Below are 23,597 nucleotides of genomic sequence, written 5' to 3'. Positions count from 1 at the left end.
TACATTGCAGAAAGCATACATAATAAGAATTAATTTCTAAATGTTTTATACATAATATAGTTAAAATATTTTTCTTAATTGTTGAACAATTTCTTTCCAAATTTAATTCTGCAAATATCACTAAGATAATTCGCCATATCGTTATAGTTTTGCTATTTTAAAATTATAATGCGCAAACAGTTTATATTTTACGTAAGGTTAATATTTTTATATCTATTTCTGTTAGTATATTTATGATTACAGATTATAATTTTTATGCAAAACTTCGACTATGTTTAATTTAATAAATGTTATTCTATTAAGACTGTGTCAGCTTCAAACTGCAAAAATTATTACACTAATTTAAATAAAGTAATATCAACTTCAAAGATAAATTCTCTGGACAGTCTTCTGATATTGATAATAGCAATATGCATAATTTAGTGAATGCCAATGAATTTTGAATAAAGTTGTCCCTATTTAAATTAAACGTTGATGAATCAATTATCTTGAAAGAAACATTAGTTACAATAATTTTTTAAAAACCTGTTATAATTTTTGGACTCATTTAATAAAATGACAATTCTGAGCAAACTTGGTGATGCTCGGAAAATAACAATTGTACGTAAAATTACGGAAACGTGAGTCAAAATATTTCAAAAGAGCAAATTAAAAGCAAAATATGTATTTCGGTATACCTATATGTAATGAGAAGTCTATTGTAATATTATATTTTATTTCATCACGCTCTACAGTTAACAATAAAAACGGTCAAAATGTGAAGAAGAGAAGATAACATAATCGTTGGCAATAATTTTCGAGCTAAGGAGGACAAAGGTGACGAAAAGAAAATTTGATTTGTGCGATAGTAAGCATGTATCACAACTAAGCGTAACGAGAACTACTTCAGAGTAAAATTATTGTATGAGACAGAATTTGTAAATAATTTATATTATGCCGCGACCCGACGAGCCTTGTTTTGCAAACAGAACGAGACCCAATTGTCGTTTTCAGTTTCAACGTAACAACTTAACGACTTCGAAATTTTGCATTTTATCTTTTAAAGAAAATATTAAAAATTTTTACTACTTTAGTCAAAATTACATGAAGCTGAGAACGTGTTGCTTGTCGTTCGAAAATTAGTAGTACCATCTCGTTTTCCCTTCCAAAATTTTTTTGTAACGATATAATTCCTTTTTTCGAAGCCACAAAACGTCATGCGAATTATAAAACTGTAAACAAAATCAAGGGGCGCGAGTTGCACAAAATCAAAATTGTACTCGATTGGAAATCGAGGGAATATTGGACGCGAGGTAATGCAGAGAAAATTTCATGACAATTTTCTCGCGCTTCTTGATTGACACTTACGCGCCGATACTCATTATATTCGAAGCGCGTCGGAAGATGAAAAACTGATAACGATACTAGTAACAGAACGTTATCGTAGCGAATAAGCGCTAACAATTAGAGAAAATGAGTAGCGTTTTCGGTTTATGTATTACTATACTGCGAGCTTCTTAGAAATTTTCAGAAGGCGATGCCTTCTATTCTCTTCTTGAATGTATACCATATATTCTCGACTGTATCTCGGATCTCATCGACTCGCGTTTGTTAAATAAGACAAGATATTTAAAAAAAGGCTTGAGCGGTTGATTTTATCAAGTCTATTTTTAGTAGTTTTGTTCAAAAGACTAAACAGAAGAAGAAAAAGATGAAACTTAAAGATTATATTACGCGATGTGTTGCGACCTGTAAGAACCGATAATGGATATAAACAGCAAATCAAATAAAACGTTACGATAAATGTTAGCTCAACCAGAATTATTTTTTTATTTTCATCCCTTCTAGTACTTTATTGTTGTGAATTTAACATCGTTGTCAGAAAAGGTCTCTCCGGCGTTGGGCAATAAAATTTGTGGAAAACATTTTCCCAACTCATTGATTTGGCCCCCACTGGCTCCAATAAGTTATTCCATAAACTGTTTGCATCTGCAAATGTGGAAGAAATTTTTTAAATCATTTCCTAGATCATTTTTGAATAATGAAAACTTTTCTTAATATATATTTTAAGTTAGTTTGGAATTAGTTCTATTTGTATGAAACGTGTGTATGTAAACGTTTTAATCAAATTTACACTACTTTTGTATTAATTAACACGACAAAAACTTGATGCTAATACAATTTTGTAACTGCGTGGACTCGTCAAACTGGTAAAATTTGGTTAATATTTGAATAATATTCAGATAACTATTACACTTTCTCACATTATAATGTTTAGAAATGCCGGACTGAAAAATAAAGGGCATCTTTATACATTTTATAATACATTCTAAATATAAAAGGTAAGTGTTTTTTATTATTACTTTAATTATTAGTATTTAATGTTTTTTCTTAATTTTTAAATTTAACTATTAGTATTTTCTTCTTAGAGAATTTTTAGTAAACTCACATAAAGCATTGAATTTTTGACTAATGTGAAAACAATCGCTACTCAGATATGTCATGTCGGTGAATCCATCTGAATCAAGTGGTATAGTTGAATTTATTAGGACAGGCTGAGCTACGACTACAAAATCATCTCTTTGAAATTCTGGATAAGAAGCGATTTCCATGTCTATCTTTTGCCACCTAAAATATATTTCCATACTTTTAATTATCCGTATTTCGCTACCAGTGATAATGATAATAATACATTCGTTGGAACAGGCTAAAATTAATTTGTAATGTCGCATATTGCCAAATACATACTTCTATTGTAATTTAATGTCGTATTTAATAATTTAAAAGCAAATTACTTTGTGCATTATTAAAAATAATTATTAACATTCATAATTGACATTTAACAAATAATATAGTATAGACTATTTTTTTATTTCGTTATCGTACTTACTGTGATATAATGTTATAATACATAGACCTAAAACGCCGAAATGATAAACCAAACAAGCAAGGGCACTCGAAGTCTGTTGTTAGAAAACAAGTAAATGATGATCTTGCTTTTCTACGAGAGTCGACTAAGGCTTTTAGATGAGGTGGCGGAATCAATGCCACAAAAGTCCGCGGCAAATTATCTCTTAGTGTTCGCAAAACTTGAAGTAGTTCAACTTTGTGATCTTTAAGGATTGACCAAGGTGACGAGGTCCAACATATTTCATTGCAAAAGTCATTGGCTCCGATCATTAGCGAGATAAACTGCAAATCAAATTTTTACTGTCATCAATATATATTTTTAATAAATAATAATATAGAATTTTTGACAGTAAAACAAAATATTTTGCAAATATAGCGTATTAACAAAAATCACGAAAAAAATTAAAAATTATGACAAGAATGATAAAACACTCCGTTGAATTTTTACTGTAGAAAAGTCAGTTTAAAATTATAATTAATTTAATTACAACAACAACGTGTATAATTAATATGTTAATTATATCATATTATAGTTCGACTTTACCCGCGATAAAAGTTTAACGGAGAATTTTATCGCTATTGTTGTCTTGTCGTTTCTTTCATTGTTTGCAAATTGGACTTGTCAGGCACAACAAACCTTCCAATGTTTATGCAAATCTATTCTCGGATCGTTTTTAATCTTCTTAATTAGTGTCCCCGCCATGTACATCATGTCCGCAGACTCAGCACCGGTTTCGGCAAAATTTAACTGTGCCGCTTTGTGAGTCGTTAAAGAGTCTCCCAATGCATATCCTATCAGATTGGGATTGAATTCCTATTGAAAATATGTGAATAATTAATTTGCACATACGCACACGCATTGTTAAATTAGTTTTTAGCTTTACGTTTCTCTCTTCAAGACGTAACTCTTAAAATGTTAAAAGAATCTCAACAAAAAATCGCTCTGAAACATGTGTATAATAATATTTCACTATTAATCAATATATTTTGTGCTAACTATATGGCTGTTCAAAAATGAAAAAGTAGTAAAAATTACAAATTAAATACTTAATAAATAATATCTAAATTATGACACGCGGGCTTATAAAAAGACGCAATCATGGACAAAAGTTCATAAAAAAGGTTGTCCAGCTCTGACCAAAAATATCATGTTATGTTAATGTATGCTAAGATTCTATTGCACAAATACTTCTCCTGCATTCATCATTTTCAATTCTTTTTTTTAATAGTAAGAATTAAGTATCGTGAAAAAAATATTGATTGCCTTGTTGTTTGTGCCCCTGGCACTAAGAATTATGGTATTTTGCAACTGATAATGATAAATTGTAATACGTCACACGCAACTTTCGTAAGAATTTCGCGAAAAGATTAACTATCAACGCGCGCAATTTTTCAAGTTACTCATTTATATTCTGTCGTCAAACTGATGAATAATCGATGTGAATTTGTGTGATCAAACAAATTGTTATTAAAAATAATATAATAAAAGTATGAAATATCATGTGTTCATGGAATGTTATATAATCAATAATAAATTTTATATAGTCAAAAACTAAATTAGTTAAACATATATATATATATATATATATATATACATATATTTTTTTTCCGTATTGCATCATACACATTAAGATCTATTTAATAATAAACATTATATCCTGTTACATATTATAGCAAAATTTGAATGTTTTACCTTGAGGATATTGGGAAGAGTTAGATATTCTCTCCATGTGCCTTGGCCTCCGCCGGTCGCGGTAACTCCTCTGTTCTCTATACCGACCTGGAACAAATTATCTGCAAAAATGCCAGCTCCAGCCGTAAGAGAATCACCCATCGCGGCAATGACATCGATATCACCTGGTCTTAATTTGTGCACTGAGTTTGGCACTTTCGGTGACCGACCACCTGGAATTTATCATTATTTGTAGCATTTTTTCAAGCGCACAATATCAAGTATCGATATTATTTTTATTATTGTTTAAATAACAATTTAATTAATTAAACAACAATAATAAGTTTCTACTAAAATTCTACCTGTCACATTGCAAGGGAATGGAACATGATCGGGAACAGTTTCTTGTATTTTATTTAATTTTCGAGCTATGTGTAGATACCTTTCCTGCGTTCCTGTCCTACCTGTGAGATTAACAAATTATACATTAAAATTTACAAAGAAAATAGTATACATACATATTTGTATCATGAATTTTGTATCTAAAAAAATTAATTTATTTCATGACTAAAATAAAAAGTAGTATAAAATCCTCACTATATTTTATTTAATTATCAATTGCAATATAAAAATAAACATAACTATTAAAAGTGTTCATCGTTTGTCATCATACATTTCTTCAAACAATCAAACTTTAAACTCTCTCAATCAAACGTAAAGCTTCAGCTGCCATACATGAATATACATTTTGTACTGCTTTTTATTTTAATTATGAAATGAATCTATTTCTTTAGGAACAGAATTGGTTGTAACCGTGACGTAAGAGTTGCACATCTGTTCTCTCTGTGCCAAAGATTTCAGTTCAATTCCCAAAACATATCAGACTTTTAATTAAGTTTCATTTTCCGCGTGTGCAAAAGGCAAACCAAAAATACTTTTAGCAAAACAATTATCATGGAATATCATCATGCATTAAATAAGATATCATCTTCAGTCATAAAGACCAAACTTCAACTTGAAAAAGAAAGAGAGAGAAAAAGAACTGAATTTATGGTACAATTATGTAATTTTAAATCATACATCTAGAGAGATAATTAAAAATGACATAAAGCAATAAATAAAAAAAAATTGAAAACATTTTACTACAATAAATTTTAAATATATAACCTAAGTTCTGTTCTTTATTGTGAAGACAAATTAAAAATTAAATCAATGTAAAAGGCTAAGAATAAGCAAACATAAAATGATGTTATACATAAATAATAAGATAACTCTGATATTCACGCCGTAAAAGTCAAAGTAGAAGTGAAAGTAATTTAAGCGTCACCACTTTGTTTTTTGTCGTATTAGTATTATGAATTTAGTTTTTTATTGTTACTACGAGCGAACTATAAAGTTGGAGTTATTTGGATCTTCGACTGATTTTCACTTTCGGAAAAAACAAATCTAAATTAATCAAATAATCGGTTAAAACATTTTGTCTAAAAGAAACAAAATATTTTATATATAAAATCTAATGTAGAGATTTTCTTTTACATTTATCATTCATTGCTTGTTGTTCTTCACTAAAAGCGTTACGGCATTTTTAGAAATCAAAACACGTGCAAAATGATAGCTAAACATCACTTAGTACCTGTTCGAAAATTTTTCAAGGCTTCGGGCTTCATTGAAGTGAACGTTCGTAAATATTCATTATGCGGATTCAAAAGTTTTTGTTTTATTCAACTCTTAAGGTTAATGTACTCTAAATATGTTTGTTTTTTTTATTTTGCCTATTGTCTTTATGCTTCTTTGCATTATTTTATCAATATTTGTTTTTTGTTACATGTTTCTTTATCTCGATAAATGACAAAAATGTGTCATTTGTAGTTAATTATTAAATCTTATAAGGATTTTTATTGTTATAAATTTTCAAATGTTGCTACATCTTACAAAGTGGAAGCGTGAAATAAAATTTTATTTTTTTAAAAAACGTAAAATTTAAATTAAATTATTTAAAAAATGTAAAATTTCTTGTAAAAATAATACTAAGTCGCGTATTACGTCTATGGTTTTAATTTTATATTGAAAAAGGAATTGCAAATTGTGCTATTTGGAAAAAGTGTTCAGTATTGTAATAAGATAATAGTAACAGTCGTGCGTACCTCTTTAATCTAATCTGCTAGAAAAATGTAAGAATTATAAATCTTTCTTTGATATCACTCATATTATTGATTAAACATACCGAAAGCATCGAAAGTCCAATCTCGGAAGGCACGGAGTAACATTATATTAAAGGGTGTATCGAGGGCGGTTTTCCTTTCCGATGCCAACACAAATATCTGTAAGATATAATAAAGCTGCCACCACTTCCACATTGTTCTCGGGTCAAAACCGATTATGAGCCACAATTTGAAATCACACCGACGGTGCCACGTTCTCGTCCAAAATGTGATGCAGCAAACACGTGTTACACTGTCGGAGATCGAGGTATCCAATGCTCCATCACGGAGCCAAACTTACAAAGAAGACTCGGATGCAGTAAAACACCCAAGACCTTGATCGCGTCGATGGTCAATCGGAGAAGAGAGAAAGAGAAAGGAACAGGATGCATAGCATACATATATTTAAATCTTTCCACATTTTTTGAGTGGGCGACATTGAATTGATTATATCCTTGAGACAAGTTGCAGAGTTTTTTAAGAAAACTACTTTCTGTCGGTGATATTTCGGCGACACAATCAAAACATGAGAGCGGCAACTCATGCGGTAATAGTAAACATATCAAGCAATTTTGGAATAGTCTTGTCCGTAAATAATTATCAACACTCGGGAAACAAGGTAAAAGATAAGAGAACCATAAGATTTAAATTGTTAATTACTCGGCTCCTCTACTGATTAGGCGATGCTAATTCAATTCATGATGTAATATTGTCGTGATTAAAATATCGAGAAAAGAATAGAATTGCACTATGAACGTTTTCTTGTGTATATCCAAGCTTTGTGTATATGATGCTAGAAATCGGATGCTAGAATTCGAGTTCTGGATCCGAAAAAAAATTACTGAAACTTGATTCGTGAACACAAATAACTCGGATAAAAATTTCGTAATATAGAAACCTCGTATAGAAATATGCATCCTGTCCCATTTTTCCGTACTAGATTCAATTTATACTGCCAATATTAATTTCTTATAAATAGTAGATGAATGTTGGTTAGTGTAACGTTAAACATCGGAAATTGTTATTTTCACAACTTTTAATAAATAAAAATCATAATATTTTAATATTATTATTTAGTATATATTTTAATATTATAAATTTAGTAGCTAACTTCAGATATTCGAGTATAATGCTATCTAGAGTCATCAAAATACAACCATTTCTATTTGAGAACTTGAATCGGGAAGTTATACAAAGTTAGACATTCGGGGCCGGCTCAGCGCGTTTATGATCGAAACCGACATCAACGGACGACTCAAGGCATCGCCGAATACAAATTGATGAAATTACGTGCAATCATAAATTTCGTATAATTTCAGCGATGGTATTCTAATCAATGTATCGTCAACTTAAACAAATTTTTTTTAAGATCTTTCCCTTACAAAAATAATTCACCATTTTTGGCCCGTTTTTAACACTCGAAAACGATCAATTTGAGTGGTGAAAACGTGCAATCCGCTCGATGAGTATAATCCGTTTTTAGGTCGCAAACAGGTAATTTTCCGGAAAAATGAGTGCTTAATACTTTTTCGTCGATATTCAGTAGTCAATTTTCACTTTGTACCAACAATTTCTCATGGTATCGAATGATTTTGTAACCATGCTTTAGCATCGAGAGCAGCTGTTGTAAGATAAAGAAATTAGAATGTAAATATTTGATTAATTTAATAAGTAAAATATAATTTTGTGTTTCTACATATTTGCAGGCTACCTTTATCGGATAAATCTGAACTTTTGGTTCTATGGTCGTGTAAATCGTCATGGCAGCGGTTGCGGTAAAAATGGAAAAAAACAAATTCCGTGCGGTAATTAAACATCTTCAACGCTGGTGCAGCGTCTCTGTGAACTTCGTCCATCTCGGCTTCGATCTGCGTAGCTGTCCACTTTTTTAAATAAAAATGTTTAATTACAGCATGGAATTCGTCTTTTTCCATTTTTATGACAACTGCTGCCATGATTACTTCCAACGTCTGCCACACATAAACAAAGCGTCGCTTTTGGCTGAAATTTGATATGAGACAGTTTGAAGAGTGTTATTTCCTAGCTATATACTGCACAGTTTATTGTAGTGCCATTTCGCCGAAATTTACCTTACTTATCGAATGACCCTCGTATATATACATTTAATTAATGAAACATAATTCCACACAAATAATTATTTAATGCGTAGAGATTATACAGTTTTATTTATTAGATGTGTAATATATATTTATCTTCCATATTTGTCAGTCTTTAAAAAACAGAACAATACAACTAAACAGTACCAAATAAAAGTAGGTAAAATATTTATAATGTCAATGAAGAACTTTAGCTTGGTATCTATAAACGTATTTTTCTGTCGGTTTAGAATAAAATGTTTGCATTTTAAGATATCTTTTTAATTTTAAAAATAATATATTAATAGAAAATAAAATTTAAAAAAAATAATATAAAATAAAATAAAATAAAATAAAATAAAATTTTAGCAGCGATAAAACCAGCAATCATACCATAATACCAGCAAGAAATTTTATATTTACTTATAGAATATAAAAATTTGAGTTTATTTATTGATTATAAAGATTTGTATTATATAATTATATGTTTCTCCTAACACATCGTTTCTTTTAACACATACACACACACACACACACACACACACACACACATCTTTAGTTTACTTAATTATTATAACTGTATTACATACATACATATACATAAAGTTCATGTTAAATCAATAATAAAAAAATAAAAAAAAAATTGTTTTTATTAATTTATTTAAAATTTTTCTGAACTTGATTAACTTTTTAATTTTTTTATATTTATTTAAATATAATATACATTCACTATTAAAAGCGCTATAGCGCGCGCTTGTTTTGTTCTAGTAATATTAAAATAAATATTTACTTAATAATAAATAAAAACGTTTTTTAGATAACATTTTGATTATTGGATATGATTCTTAGAGTCTTTTAACAATAGACTGTAGACACTTTTCCTTTTAAAAAGGGGGAGGGGTAGCTAATAAAATTATAAATTATAAAGTACAAGTTTTTTTTAGTGTAATCTATATATTTAAAATTGCAAACGTTTTTATTGATTCTTGCCTATAAATTTATACGTCAATTTTTTCATGTTACCGTCAATGTCTTTCGCTAAATTTCTATGGATATAAAATACAGCTGTTATTTAGTTGCGTCATGCTTATAGTCATTTTTAATCTTCTCAGCAAAAAGAAGAAACACTCCGCTGTGCACAACAAGAATCGTCAGTATTCGCTGAATTAATTTCGTAAACACAGGAACAAAGTCCCTCTCACTTTCGTTACTTCTCAAAAACTCAATTGTCTCTTTCATAGATTTAAGGACTACTTTTTTATACTTTAAAATAACGAAAAAAAAAACTTGTGTAAAATTTTCACGATTTGTATCTATATCGTCTTTATAAAACACTTATATATGCTCCACACTAGGCCCAGTTGTACTATCATCGCGAGTATTGATATAAAAGTTGAATATGAAAGTTACATGCAAAGTTTAAAGAATAAGTCCCTCTTAGAAAAGAAGTTATGAAAAATTAATTTCAAATGTAGACTTCCTTCAAAATTAATTTTTTTATAATTTTTCTTCTAAGTGGGACACAAACCACGTATTCGGATTTTACCGCAAATGCGATACGTAGTACCTAGATGACATCATTATGTACGCAGGTGACACTAGTATACGGCAATTTTGACGGTCCCATAAAAAAGCGATGGCCTCAGTTTTCTCTCTGATTTAAACAAATGATGAGAAAAATTGTTATATAAATGCTGTTTCGCATATGTAAGAAGCAATAAAAAACTATAACTTTATGTATATTTATAAAAAAATGGATTTTAATTACATATGTTTTATCTTTTCGACAATGTATATTTAACTGAACTATTAGCGCTACACATGTATTAACACAAAATGTTTAAGGATCATCACTTAAGTATCAGTGTCTGTGTATGCAAAAGTCGAGCGTTGATAGCGGTTTTGAGAGTCTATCATGAAACTGTTCCTCTAGGCAAAAATGTGAAAAATAAAAATTGATACCATTAAGGTTAATGGAGAAATTTTTCACTTTTCAAGAATAATTTCACATTTCCGCCCTAGAGGGAAAAAGGTTCATGATCGATCCCTTGGCTTGGATACATCTCTTGGAAATTTCCAAAAAAATTCTCAAATATTCTTTTGCTTTAAAGAACATTTTTATTTTACTTAATGTTAAGATAACATTTTTCACGATATTAAAGTAAATACTTTTTTAATGAAAAATATTTGGGGATCGTTTAAAGATTGGAAATTATCCTTTGGGAGTCATTTTGGAGTTCATTTTGAAGATTTTTTCGTAAGAAAAAAACTACATTATTTGTGTGTATTTTACGCTGAGAGTTACCGTGTATTGTCAATTCGTTGTCGTACAAATCCATGACGAAGATCTGCCGTTACCGTTTGAGACAATTCTGTTTTCGTGATTCCTACCATCCTTCGGCAGAGGACGTATATATCTTTGCGTCGTGAAAGATTGTTGAGGCATCAATTCATCCGACTTACCATCACTCATAATGCATTACGAAACAATGTGGATTCCTACGATCAAGTCGTATTACATTATAATGGTGCTTTAACCTCCCTATGTGATTTTATTGTAGCTTAAAGTGCACAGTGTTATTGTTTTATATTTCTAGATTTTTCATCAAACGCATAGTCTGTCGATAGTGACAAGAAAATGAAATATTTCCTTGTCTACTTTGCTTTATACTTCGTCGATATTCCAAATGTGGCTGTGATTGAAGGTATTTAAATATAAATCATAAAATGCAAAAGCTATTTTCTCAAGTGTCATCACAGTCATAATTCGGGAGCTTATAAAATATTCATTGTTGGAACTTCGTGATATAAAATCTCGTATCGTATGTGTTCAAGGACGCAAGATTAATCATGTAATACCCGCGTGATACACGAAAGTTATAAAATAGAAATCAAGATGTGAAAACGTATAATCTTAAGAGTTTGAAATTTTTCATGAAACTTTTAACAAATTGATTTTTCCTCCATTCGCAAAATATGTGAGACTTGTTTCTTGATAGATTAATTTTTACATTTACTTCTAATTTAATTATTAGCATGTCTGCATGGATATGTAATAACGCAGCACACAATTTTTATAACAAATTTATTAATAATTATTTAAGTATTTCACATATATTTATCAAAATATTTATAATTATTTTTGTAATTTTGTTAAATTGAATTTTGTTAAAGTATAAAAATTTATTATACGTATAAAAACATTCGTAAAATTTGTATAAAATATTTATATAATATTAAAAAAATATAGTAATAAATATTTATAATAAATATTGTGCGCTGTCTGGAAATACATCTGTCAAATTGCATAAGAAAGCCGATTATACGTATTATCGCTTCTGACGTAGATAGTCGACACTGGCACCGGTTGGCGAACAAAGAACTAGAAGAATCTCTTTCGTATCATTGGAACATGAAAAAGGCGAAAAACGTGATTCTCTTTGTGGGGGATGGGATGAGCCCAGATACCATAACGGCTAGCAGAATTTATCGCGGTGGTGAGACCAGTCGACTCGTCTGGGAACATTTTCCCCATATCGGGATACTGAAGGTCTTGAGAGGATTCTTATCTAGACATGACTTGTATTTTAATTAATATGTTTTATACAAGATTGTCGTGTCCGAATGTATCTTTTGCTGATAATGTAGACTTACACTACAAACGAACTAGTACCTGACTCGGCTTCCACTGCCACCGCTCTCTTCGGAGGAGTCAAGACGAATTACGAACTCGTAGGGGTAGACGCAAACGTACAATTAGGGGATTGTGAGGCAAGCTTAAATGTGAATTATCATGTGGATTCGTTCCTAACATGGGCTCAAGCAGCCGGTAAAGTTACAGGTCGGCACCAATAACAATTTATCTTTAAAAAGCCTAAACAATCGTTTACACTATTTATATTTTTAAAATAATTATTCAGAATGTGTACTTTCTTTTTTTATCAATTACCTTTTTTTTATATAAACATAAAAACAAAAGGGTGTTTTTATTTTTCATTGAGCTTTTCTTGTCATTAATTTGTATCAAAAATGTGTTTATATATTAACTAAAACTGGTTCTTTCTTTTTTTTTTTTCAAAAAATTGACAAAGATAAACACGAAAATTTCTATAATAACTATAATCATATTTAAACAAGTCTATATTTTTTTGTGGAACATAATATAATTAATCTACAGGCTTCGTAACGACTACCAGAGTTACTCACGCAACGCCGGCGCCGCTTTACGCGCATTGTGCAAATCGCAGATGGGAATGCGAGTCCAAAATGCCTAAAAATGCTACTGGCTGCAAAGATATCGCCAGGCAATTAGTGGAAGATATACCGGGAAAAAATATTCGAGTAAAGAGAAAATGATTCATGCACTTTGCATGAGTAAACAAGATGAATAATGCGTTTATCTACTTACACAGGTAATTATGGGTGGTGGCAGACAGGTGATGAAATCCAACGTGAGCGCGAGCGAATTCGATCCGATAGATACGTGGGCTTGTTACAGACAGGATGGTCGTGATCTCATTGATGAATGGGCGAGAGATAAGTCTGATAGAAACTTAGCTTATAAAGTCGTGCAAAACAACGAAGAATTGGCCCGGGTCGATATCGAAAACGTAGATTATCTGCTCGGTATTTTCGCCAACAGTCACATCGAGATGGACTGGAAACGAGAGCGTGGGCCGAAGGGCCAGCCAAGCCTGGAAGAAATGACAGTGACGGCTTTACGAATATTGCAAAAATCTAAACAGGGATATTTTTTAATGGTACGATTATAATCCCAGGTTTTAATGCTGCGAGAAAAGATCAATATGATTATTCTTTCAGGTCGAAGGCGGTTTGATCGATTTCGCTCATCATCGCGGTCATGCCGCTCAAGCGTTGCTGGAAACTGTCCGACTTTCGGACGCCGTTAATGCCACTCTTAAAATGATCGATTCCGATGACACCCTCGTAATAGTCACGAGTGATCACACGCACTCAATGAGCATCAACGGATACAGCTCTCGAGGTTCATCCATTCTAGGTAAGATCGATGTGTTTAGAATTTTCTTAAGTCGTTCGTTCTTACAAAAGAATATTTCAGGAATCGCTAAGGAATCTAAATACGACGGGATACCTTACACAACGTTATCCTACAGCACGGGTGGACCGAACAACATTGCTTACACCGTGGGTGACGATGGTCAAGCCAAGAGAATCGATCCTTCCAAAACGAACACCAGTGATTTTACTTATAGCCAACAAGCCACTATCATATCGGACGAAGCTCATCACGGTGGTGGAGACGTAGCCGTGTATGCTATAGGTACGTTAACGTCTAATTAAATATTACAAAAACGGCAAAAAGAACACGGAAAAAACAATTTTGCTGCAACATCAATGAAAATTCAGCTAGATACAGATCAGAAAATAATTTTATGTTGAACCATCAAAATAATTATGTAGGAAGTTCAAAATCATGATATTACTGCAAAAAGTTTCGATATTCTAGTAACTGGTCGAAGTGTCAATGTATTTATTTTGTTGGTCCATCTTAACTGTTTTTAGATCTGTATTTAAGCAAAATTGTTCTTTCCGTAATGGCTTCTGAAATCGTTATTTTCTTTAATTGATGTAGAATTGTTTAAAAAGTATCACCATGAATCCACTTGAATATCTCGAGTCTTCTTTGCAGGACCGTATGCGCATCTGTTTCACAGTGTGCACGAACAGAATTACGTGGCACACGTCATCGCATATGCTGCGGATGTAGGCGAGTATTCTAAGAGTGCGGGAATATCACTCCATGTTCTGAACACAATTTTTCTATGTAGTAACCTAATCTTATTGGCATTAATCGCTAAAAAATAAATCATCAAGATGAATAAAAGTATTATTAGTTGTTCTTTTATTTTAAGTAGAAAACGATATCGGTAGGTACGATCGCTAAAGGCGTATTTTTATAATTCGACTCTTTACGCATAAAATAAACTCTTATCGCGTATAATTAAGTGGTATTGTAAGTGCCCGTGAGATATCATTTTTGTACCCACACCATCACAGATCGGACTCACTTTCAATAGACACGTCAAGGTCTAGATCTTGCGTTTTTCTTGCCGTAACAGGACAATTTTACAAACCCACCTTCAGTTATATATATACACATATATCATTCGCACGTTTATTTACAAATATGTACGTTAAAAATAAATTCTCAGTCTTATGCTGCAGAGAACAAAGATACTCGCAATATTTGCTTCTTGTAAAGAAGAATGCCAGCACAGTTCTCCGAGATTATGCTTGAGAACAATCAAAATTATGCTTAGAACATGTTATTGCATTTATACATTATAACTTATAACAAGACATCTTCTTCGCAGTGTATTCTATGCATCTACACGATCCCTGCTTAATAGTTTTAACAACGTATAAAAAAAAAAAGGAAGACATAGACGAACGTAATATAACATAGATGAAACTAATGATCACGGAAACGTTGTGTGAAGAAATAACGCTCAACGTATCAAGATAAATGGAAGAACTATCGGAATTTTATCAACGTGAACATGTTAACATATGTTAATATCGTGTCGATTGTGCATAAAAGATAATATTTGATACCATGTGATACGCAAACTCCGAATGCGAAGTCTTCTCCGTTCTGTTGTCTTTAAATGATAAAAGTGACAATGAAAACGACGAGACAGAAGATCACTGTATCTTTTTCCTCTCACATCTTTTGACGTCATACAGCACAGTCTGGTGTAACATTATTTTAAATGCGATATAACCGAGAAAGAGCAGCGAGGTAATCAGGAAGATGAAACCGGGGGTGTATTTGCCGAAAATCGTCAGACTGCATAAGGTCATTATCTGGGAAAGAAGCAGCAATGGCACGAGATATACGCCCGCAGTTAGATAGCACGAATGCTTGCGTTTCAGCTTTTTAACCCTGTTGAACCTCGCGGCAGGATTAGCAGAATTGTCATTTGTTTCTATGGTCACTTTTTGCGCGTTGCTCGACTTCTCGTCACGAATCCCGTGCAGCACAGATCGACGCAAACTCTCATACGTGACCAGGAGACTGATCGTGATCTCCTGAAGAAAATAGCTGAGATAGACGTGCATCTTGCGCGCTATCGGATGCGACTTGGAATTGTCGAAGGAGTAGAGGAGATACGGCAGTAGGTTCAGATTCTGACAGCAATGGCGGATCTTCTGCATTGATGCGTGTCGAAACAGCCTTGGAGGCCCGCTGTAGTTTCCATCTGTCGTTAGGAGAGAGAAAAAACATTTAATCAACACAAGAGGCATTACGTAGTTTACTATCATTCATGAGCCGAAAACATCTTTATTACATGATATTTCAACTACATATGTAATTGTTGCGATAAAGGGGAGGCCGAGATATTATTTGACTAAAAACATCTTCCGTTTAAAAAAAATATCTGCATAATAATTCGATTTACAAATATTTTTCTTTATGCATGTACAAAAAAAGGGTCAAAACTGAAAAAAAAGATAATAAACGTAAATGTTCTTTTTTTTATTTACCCTTGAACATATCGGAAACTCGTCTAACAAGAGTTGGCTTCCTTTTCAGGCCATCATTTTGCTCCATGATCTCCGGTATCTGCGACATTTTAGCACAATGTTCAGAGAATGCGCTTGTCTTATGTGATGAGAAAGATATAGATGCTGCTTTATTGTCTTCACGTGAAACTCGCTTCCCTCAGGGAGTACACTCAACTATCACCTAAAAAATATAAGCGTATTCGTGATAATTACGTAAGTAAAATGCTATTGTACAAAGAAGTGATCGATTTTTCACGACAAAATTAAATCAAATCAAAAAGATCGATAGAAAAACCCAGTCGATTACCGATTGTCTTCGGCGACGACAACGAGAACACTTAGCGGAGATCACCAGTGAGCGTTTCGGCCAGTACTAAGAGATTTTCATTATTCGGTGTCGATGTAGTTAAAAAAAAGCGTCACGATCCGATAGCCTGTCGACCCGAGATTAATTCCTCAGTCACAAAAATTTCGCGTGGCTTAGCAATCGCGAGAAATACGCATGTAAAGTTTACTCGATTACCAACTTTTTTTCCTTGAAATTGTTCGCTGAACTGTTTTTAAAGCCTTTAACCCTAGACTATACTCTCACTGGACTACATCTTACTTAAAATTCGTAATTATATACGCATAGCTATTAAAATTTTAAGCTTACATGGAAAGAATGCTACAGTATTTAAAATTTTAGTTGGTTAAATTTAAAAATAATTTTGTTATATCATCAAAATAACTATAAGGAATGTTCAAGAGCAATGATGAGCAATGCTGTAAAAAGTCTTAACATCCTAACAACTGTCTTGAGTCCTAACAAAATTATTTTCAGATCTGTATTCAGGTAAATTTCTAGATTATTTAGACTGTCTCGTTTTTTCCGTGTAATTATAAAATTTAAATTTAAAATATAAACTTATACAACAAATTTTAATGTAATTATTAAAACTAAATTTAAAAAATTAAAAAGTATTGCCTTTACATTTCACCATTGATCGAGTAACAAGTATTTAGAAGTACATTTTTAAAATTGTCATCAGCGAACGAGTTCTGTCGCAACTGTCTGTATTTGCACGTTTATGAGGCAAGAAAAGAATGTTCATACGTATGCAGATACCTTCTCGCTGTTGGCTAGTAAAGTAAATTAGGAAAACCGTAAGGTTGGATAATTTTGTCGGACAGATTATCGAGATTCACGATATCAAACTTTTTTGCATAAATACAATAGATCACTCAGTAATGCTAAAAATTGATGTGGAGAAGAAAGAATTACATGTCTATTAAGTTAATAGAAAAAAAATTTTATTTAAATTGAAAGAATTTATATTAAATTTTAAAAAATTTAATATTATCTAAATGCTAAGTAAATGCCGTTTATTAAAAAGTAAATAAATTATACTTTAAATAAGCATACTATACATATACATAAAATATGTATGTATGCGTAAAGTGTATATACGTAAGAAATGTATATACGTAAGTGTATATACGTAAAAATAATTTTGTTGGACCATTAAAATAATTATAAAGGCTTTAATGTCACTTTAGATCATTAACAATAATAACATAAAACGATAATAGGCTAATAAACAAGCGAGCGTTATTTTCTTTAATTAATTTACAGCTTATAAAAATAATTACTACGAACATTTCGTCTTAACTAAGTTCTCTTCAACCGCAACGTTATATTACAATTTAAACATAGATCTTTTTAAATAATTATAATAATAAAAATTAATAAATAAATGTTCCGTGTTTGCATCCATTGGTGTCGGTAATATTGCAATAAATAAAACGCCAAGTTTTTTTTATTGTAATATTACTAACACCAATGAATGCAGGCACGAAATTTTAGCATTTGTTTATTAATTTTTTTTAATATAATTATTAAGAAAACTTATGTTGAAATTATTCTAAATATATAAATATAAAGGCTAAAGAGAATTCAGTTAACCTTGAAACCTTCTCTACTTATTAATACTATTTATATGTATAATATAAGAAATTAATTACAGGAAATAAACCCAACTCGCTCATTTATTGACCTATGATATTTTCACATAATTCTAAAGAACCTTTGAGTATAACAAGCAAAGAAAAATGTTTTGACATTCTAATAACCAATTTTTGAGCATCCTATTATTTTGATAGTCTAACAAATTCATTTTTAAATGTGTATCCAGTTAAATTTTTAGACACATTACTAAAACCGTTCTTTCGTATAAATCACAAAGTCTAAATTCAAACGCGAAACCAACATGCAAATTTTTGCTGCCGAAGCTAATAATTTGAATGGTAATCACTGATAACTATGCAAGCATGTGCAATACTTTTCATACCACTGAATTAATTATTGATGCATTGCACAAACAACTTCTTATTATAATGCATTTCTAATTGAGGTATAAGCAATTAGAATACATTATTAAAAAAAGTCTATTTACAAGGCATTGCGTGAGGACGATTTCGATTGACCTCATTTAAAGTAAGACGAGTAAAATAAAGGTTTTTAAATCGAATTAGATAGAGCGGAAATTCTATCAAGCCCAAGACTTTCAATTCTGAAAATATATTTATAAGTGTAACTTTGCATGTGCCGCTCACCTTCGTGTCAGTGTAATGGAGGATTCGGCATCTGTTTCTCAGCTACCTGAGAGCTTCCACTTGTCTCGTATGAACGCGATTTCAGAAATAGCCAAGAGCTAACTGTACTTCCTGTAGAGATTGAAAACTATAGGAAATTCGCGAAATATGCCCATCCTTGGCGTCGCCAAACGAACGCTCCCGATCAATAATACAACACGCGAGTGGAAGAGCTGCTGGTACTGAGTGGATTGTTGCGTCTCGATGCTCGCTCGGTTACTAAACCGGCTTCGGTCGTGCCAGCTAACAACTACCAGTCCGTTTATCCACCTCTACCGACTCTCCAAACTCACGAGCACGATCAGCGTGGAGAACGTCGGCATGCTCCGAACCAGTCCAAATGGCAACTTCTATCGGAGCTGACTCTGGATTGGCTGACGGTGCCGACCCGGAGGGTCGAGATATGTTTCCCGTATGAATACCGAGAACAGGAAAAAAAAAGTCATCGACGCGAGGAAATGCGTGCACGACCGCAGAGACGAGACTTTCGACACGCACGCATTCATTCTCTGATGCGTTGCCGGATCCTAGAAGCTCGATTGATACCCGCATAGTGTTATTGATGGAATTATACTTTCATGCAACGGAAGCGGAGTTTGCATCACCGGCAATTCTGTTGATTTAACTCCGCGATTCGAAAAAATTGATAATGCGTAATTTTCGAAAAATTCGTCATTCTATTGTAAATTTTGATTCCGGGGAAAAATTTGTCATTCTGTTTCGAAGTAAAATAAAACTGGAACTCCGCAACTCTGTTCTGCGACATTTCATCAGTTTTGGAGCCATGCCTATTTGTTTCGGAAACATAGTCATAACGTTAAAATATTCTATATTTAACAATAGTGAAGCAGAATTCTTCCCGCAAGAGAAAACGTATTTAAACAGCTGGTAGTCAATTTAAATCCTATGTTATGTTGAAATATTAAATCATAATTAACTGAAACCGGTTTCAAACTACATTAAGTATTACATACAAATACATGTCGTAAAGCTGTTTAGTGATAAGGCTTTCTTAATTTAATGCTGTAACATCACTTCTCGCTGCGTTTTCTTATATCATTTTGTTGCTTTTTAATGTAATGCAAAGCAGTCAAAATCTTTCCTGAAACGAAAAGCCAAGGTATGATCACGGAGATCGCGATGATCGCGAGGATCCCAAGAGATTCTTTTATAGGACCGACGTATTAGCTCACTGAAGCACGAGGAGAATGCGTGATCACGACGAAAAGAGGTAATGAGTGATGACAATTTTCTTCAATTTAATGGCTAAGTATGCCATAATAATATATTTAACTAACAGAATTTTGCCATTAAAAACCAATTTAGTGGCATATACCAATTTTTCAGAATAAAGGAATACGTGTCATTTCATTGACCTCGCTTTTTTCAAGGCTGTTTGACACGCGCCAAGCGTGACGTGCTGCGTGCTCTCCAATGACTGTTCGACGGAAGGATCCCCATTCCCCAGACTGCTTTACAATGTAGACAAAACAGTGTCGCATTAAAGTTATCTTATAAATACCGTTTTGATTGGATGCCACTTTTTTTCATTGATTTAATCTCAGAAGCGCAAGAAGCAATGATGGAAAGTTTCGGTTAATCCAATTATTATAAAAGCAATTTTGTTTATATACAATATTTTTCTAAATATCGCATAAATAAAGCACGATATCATACAATACATCAATTCAATATATCGCTTATGTAAATGAAGTCGCACAGATAAGCTACGTTGATAAGGAATTTAATATTTAAATTAATTGAAGTGTCAAATTAAACGTCGTAAAAAGACACGTGCTTACAACGTTATTTTATTCCAACTCATTAAAAATAAACAATTTTCTTAAATTTACATCAGTTTCATTAAAAAAGCCAATTATCTCTGTTGTGTTCAAATTTCCTACACAGAAAGAAATTTAGTCAAATTAAAATTTAATGTACTTTGTTAACATTTATTTCTTATGTATTTTCATTCCAATGTTACAATAGTCATCCATACCTTGTTTTAATAATGCACAGTATTTTAAAAAAAAACAGATTTTACAGATTTATGGATGTTGAAAACGATGGCGCAAGTCATTTTTATCATCACGTCGGGTTTCAGAAATAATTACGGATTATTATGTAAAAATTGACTTTTTTGCGATATTGTAAATCTTTTTGTAAAAAACGTCAATGTTATTTAAAAATTCTGATTAAAAGTCATAAATGTGTTATTTATCCCCTATAAAATACAAATTTATGACATCTGATCAAAATTTTAGATAATGTCAACCTTTCCTACAAAAAAATTTCAAATATCGCAAAAATGCCATTTTTTACACAATATTATTTTAAAAACCTAACGTGTTGATAATGATTTGGTATGCGGCATGGTTTTTATTAAAAAATCAATAAGAAACAGTTTGTCTTGTTACATGATCAATTTTCATTGTAGTAGAGAATTAGTTGCTCTAACAATTCATTCATTGCTTTTAAACATTATTTCTTTGTTGAACTATCAAATCTGTAGATGTTGACCTTACACAGCAAGCACTATAGCTTTGCTGAACAACTCAATCTATTTTTTTCTGTGTTGGCATGGCCAGTCAATGAGTGTATAAATCTCTATAAGTCTTCGTTAGCATAGCCTCAGTGATCCTCATCACAGTAGCTTGTGTATGATGATAGTATCACAGAATAAAGTTCTAAAGCAAAGTTCATTATGAAAATAGATAATAGTTACGGGATGATAAATTTGGCGAATATAGTGGATATTGGACGTATTCTTGCTTTTTAATAAAAAATTTGCGTGTCCTCGTGAGAGATGTATTATCTCAATCATTAAACAATGTTTTCAAAATTTTTTTTTTAACATTTGAAAAACATTTTTAGAAACAATTTTAAGTTTTCTTTTCTCCATTAAGAGAACGTTTAATGTTTGTAAAATCATTTTTTAAAACTTGGAAAACGTTTATTTCTTACATTTAAAATAAGTTTTTTTTAATATTAAATATTTTTCAACATGTTAAAATAAACTTTTTTATTATTTTATTACATTCTAAATATGATACACATAACATTATAATAAAAAAGTATTCAAGAATTTTTTTACGAAGTTTTCCTAGGAATTTAGAGAAAGGGGGCAATTTCTAAGCAAAACTACTCATTCAAACCAGGATTCTCATCACATTGCTTGATCTCTGCGCTCGTACGAGATTTAATACTTCGTGATGATCCATGAATATTTTGCTCCTGGTTTCCATATTAATATATGTTGTCACGCATTATAACACACGTCAAATGTGCGCATTTGAAAAAAAAAACAATCATTTGATTGCAACCTATAGAGTGTTTGATACGATATTTAATGTGTGGTAATGCGTACATGGAAATCAAGTTTCACGTTGACTGATACATAAATACCAGTAACAGATCAGTTTAATAAATATTGTCAGAACAATAAGACATGTATAATTAAAGCATACTTTTCTCATAAATAAATATAAAATTGCAGTTTTTATTGATTTTTGCATATGCAGAATAGCATTTGGAAAATAATTTATTATTCGTTAAACACACGACCAAAAGTCATTATAATACAGTAATTAAAGTATATGTATAAAAAATTTTTATACATAAATAAAATCAATATTAAATTAATAAATGTTTTTTTTTTACATCATTATTGTAAATCATTATTGCATCAGTGTTATGATCGTGGCATAAGAGTTGCGCGTTTGTTCTCTGTGGATTCATAGGTTCAAATCTCACAATCAGAACATATCAGATTTTTAATCACTACTTCTACCGCGGAAAGAAAATCCACAAAAATATCTATGCCAAAACAGTTACTACACACCGTACACGAGCATATTTTAAATTACCACGATCTTGAGTCATGAAGCTTTTGGATGCAAATTGGTTTCTATTATGGATTCTGTTTATCTGCTAGTTTCCAAGTACGTTTGCGTTGAACATTATTACACAAAATTCATTTTTCATCATCAGTCACAATTCGATCTAAAAATGGTTCTTTGCTTAGTTGACCAAGCAAAGAGAGAGAAACAGCTGCGGAAACTTAATTCACTTCTGTTTCATCACTTCTGTTAACAAATGCGGCACTCATATAACGGCTTTAAAGTATAACCAATTCTTTTTATATACCGAATTGCGGTCAATCTGTCAATGTTGAGTCTCTCAGAAATCTCTTCTATTGAAATTCACGAATTATTTTTGCATTAAACATAAGGTAATATAGGTTACCTATATCAATCGGATCTTATACAGTGCTGAATAATAATTTGTACTGATTGCGTTCAGCATTGGTTTATACATTCAAATCCGACAAGAATCACGAGCAAAAACCAATATTACTAAAGAATTTTACGACAGTTACAAAACTGTCTTTTCTGCTGAACGCAGCCAATCTCCAGCTTATTTGAACTGCACGTAGCATATTCATGGCATACTTAATAGTCATTTGAACGAAAGACTTGTGTTTTGATTAAATTTACGTTGTAAAAAAATTATTTGTTTAAATAAACGAAGAAAAGTTGCATTTACGGCATGTTA

At 31.6% G+C, this 23,597-nt stretch overlaps 3 protein-coding genes across 5 annotated transcripts; 1 reads left to right on the top strand and 2 right to left on the bottom strand.

Annotated features, from left to right (window-relative positions):
- Window positions 1-531: 531 nt before the first annotated feature.
- Window positions 532-7,337, bottom strand: LOC105196772 (phospholipase B1, membrane-associated). Its single transcript, XM_011162874.3, has 7 exons — window positions 6,786-7,337; window positions 4,924-5,025; window positions 4,583-4,794; window positions 3,527-3,703; window positions 2,870-3,171; window positions 2,429-2,607; window positions 532-1,968 (listed from the first exon to the last, which is right to left on the bottom strand). The coding sequence occupies exons 1-7, from the start codon at window positions 6,916-6,918 to the stop codon at window positions 1,832-1,834; spliced, it is 1,242 nt and encodes a 413-aa protein (XP_011161176.1). The 5' UTR covers window positions 6,919-7,337; the 3' UTR covers window positions 532-1,831.
- A 3,946-nt stretch (window positions 7,338-11,283) lies between these two features.
- On the top strand, window positions 11,284-14,727 carry LOC105196773 (alkaline phosphatase). 2 transcript variants are annotated; one of them, XM_011162876.3, is made up of 9 exons: window positions 11,284-11,386; window positions 11,456-11,563; window positions 12,206-12,408; window positions 12,507-12,699; window positions 13,036-13,199; window positions 13,271-13,618; window positions 13,680-13,878; window positions 13,939-14,160; window positions 14,530-14,727. In XM_011162876.3, the coding sequence occupies exons 2-9, from the start codon at window positions 11,497-11,499 to the stop codon at window positions 14,703-14,705; spliced, it is 1,572 nt and encodes a 523-aa protein (XP_011161178.1). In that variant the 5' UTR covers window positions 11,284-11,386; window positions 11,456-11,496; the 3' UTR covers window positions 14,706-14,727. The 2 variants fall into 2 exon arrangements, with proteins under 2 accessions (XP_011161178.1, XP_011161177.1); XM_011162875.2 differs by having other exon boundaries at window positions 11,313-11,563.
- Window positions 14,720-19,308, bottom strand: LOC105196774. Of its 2 annotated transcripts, none has more exons than XM_011162877.3 (3): window positions 19,005-19,308; window positions 16,389-16,590; window positions 14,720-16,102 (listed from the first exon to the last, which is right to left on the bottom strand). In XM_011162877.3, exons 2-3 carry the CDS (start codon window positions 16,474-16,476, stop codon window positions 15,546-15,548), a joined length of 645 nt encoding a protein of 214 aa, XP_011161179.2. In that variant the 5' UTR covers window positions 16,477-16,590; window positions 19,005-19,308; the 3' UTR covers window positions 14,720-15,545. The 2 variants fall into 2 exon arrangements, with proteins under 2 accessions (XP_011161179.2, XP_011161180.2); XM_011162878.3 differs by lacking the exon at window positions 19,005-19,308 and adding an exon at window positions 16,717-17,057.
- Window positions 19,309-23,597: the final 4,289 nt, after the last annotated feature.

This window comes from Solenopsis invicta, chromosome 2 (genome assembly GCF_016802725.1).
Source record: "Solenopsis invicta isolate M01_SB chromosome 2, UNIL_Sinv_3.0, whole genome shotgun sequence".
Lineage (NCBI taxonomy): Eukaryota > Metazoa > Arthropoda > Insecta > Hymenoptera > Formicidae > Solenopsis > Solenopsis invicta.
The sequence above is the reverse complement of the archived record's forward strand: the minus strand, read 5'-3'. Positions and strand labels throughout refer to the sequence as shown.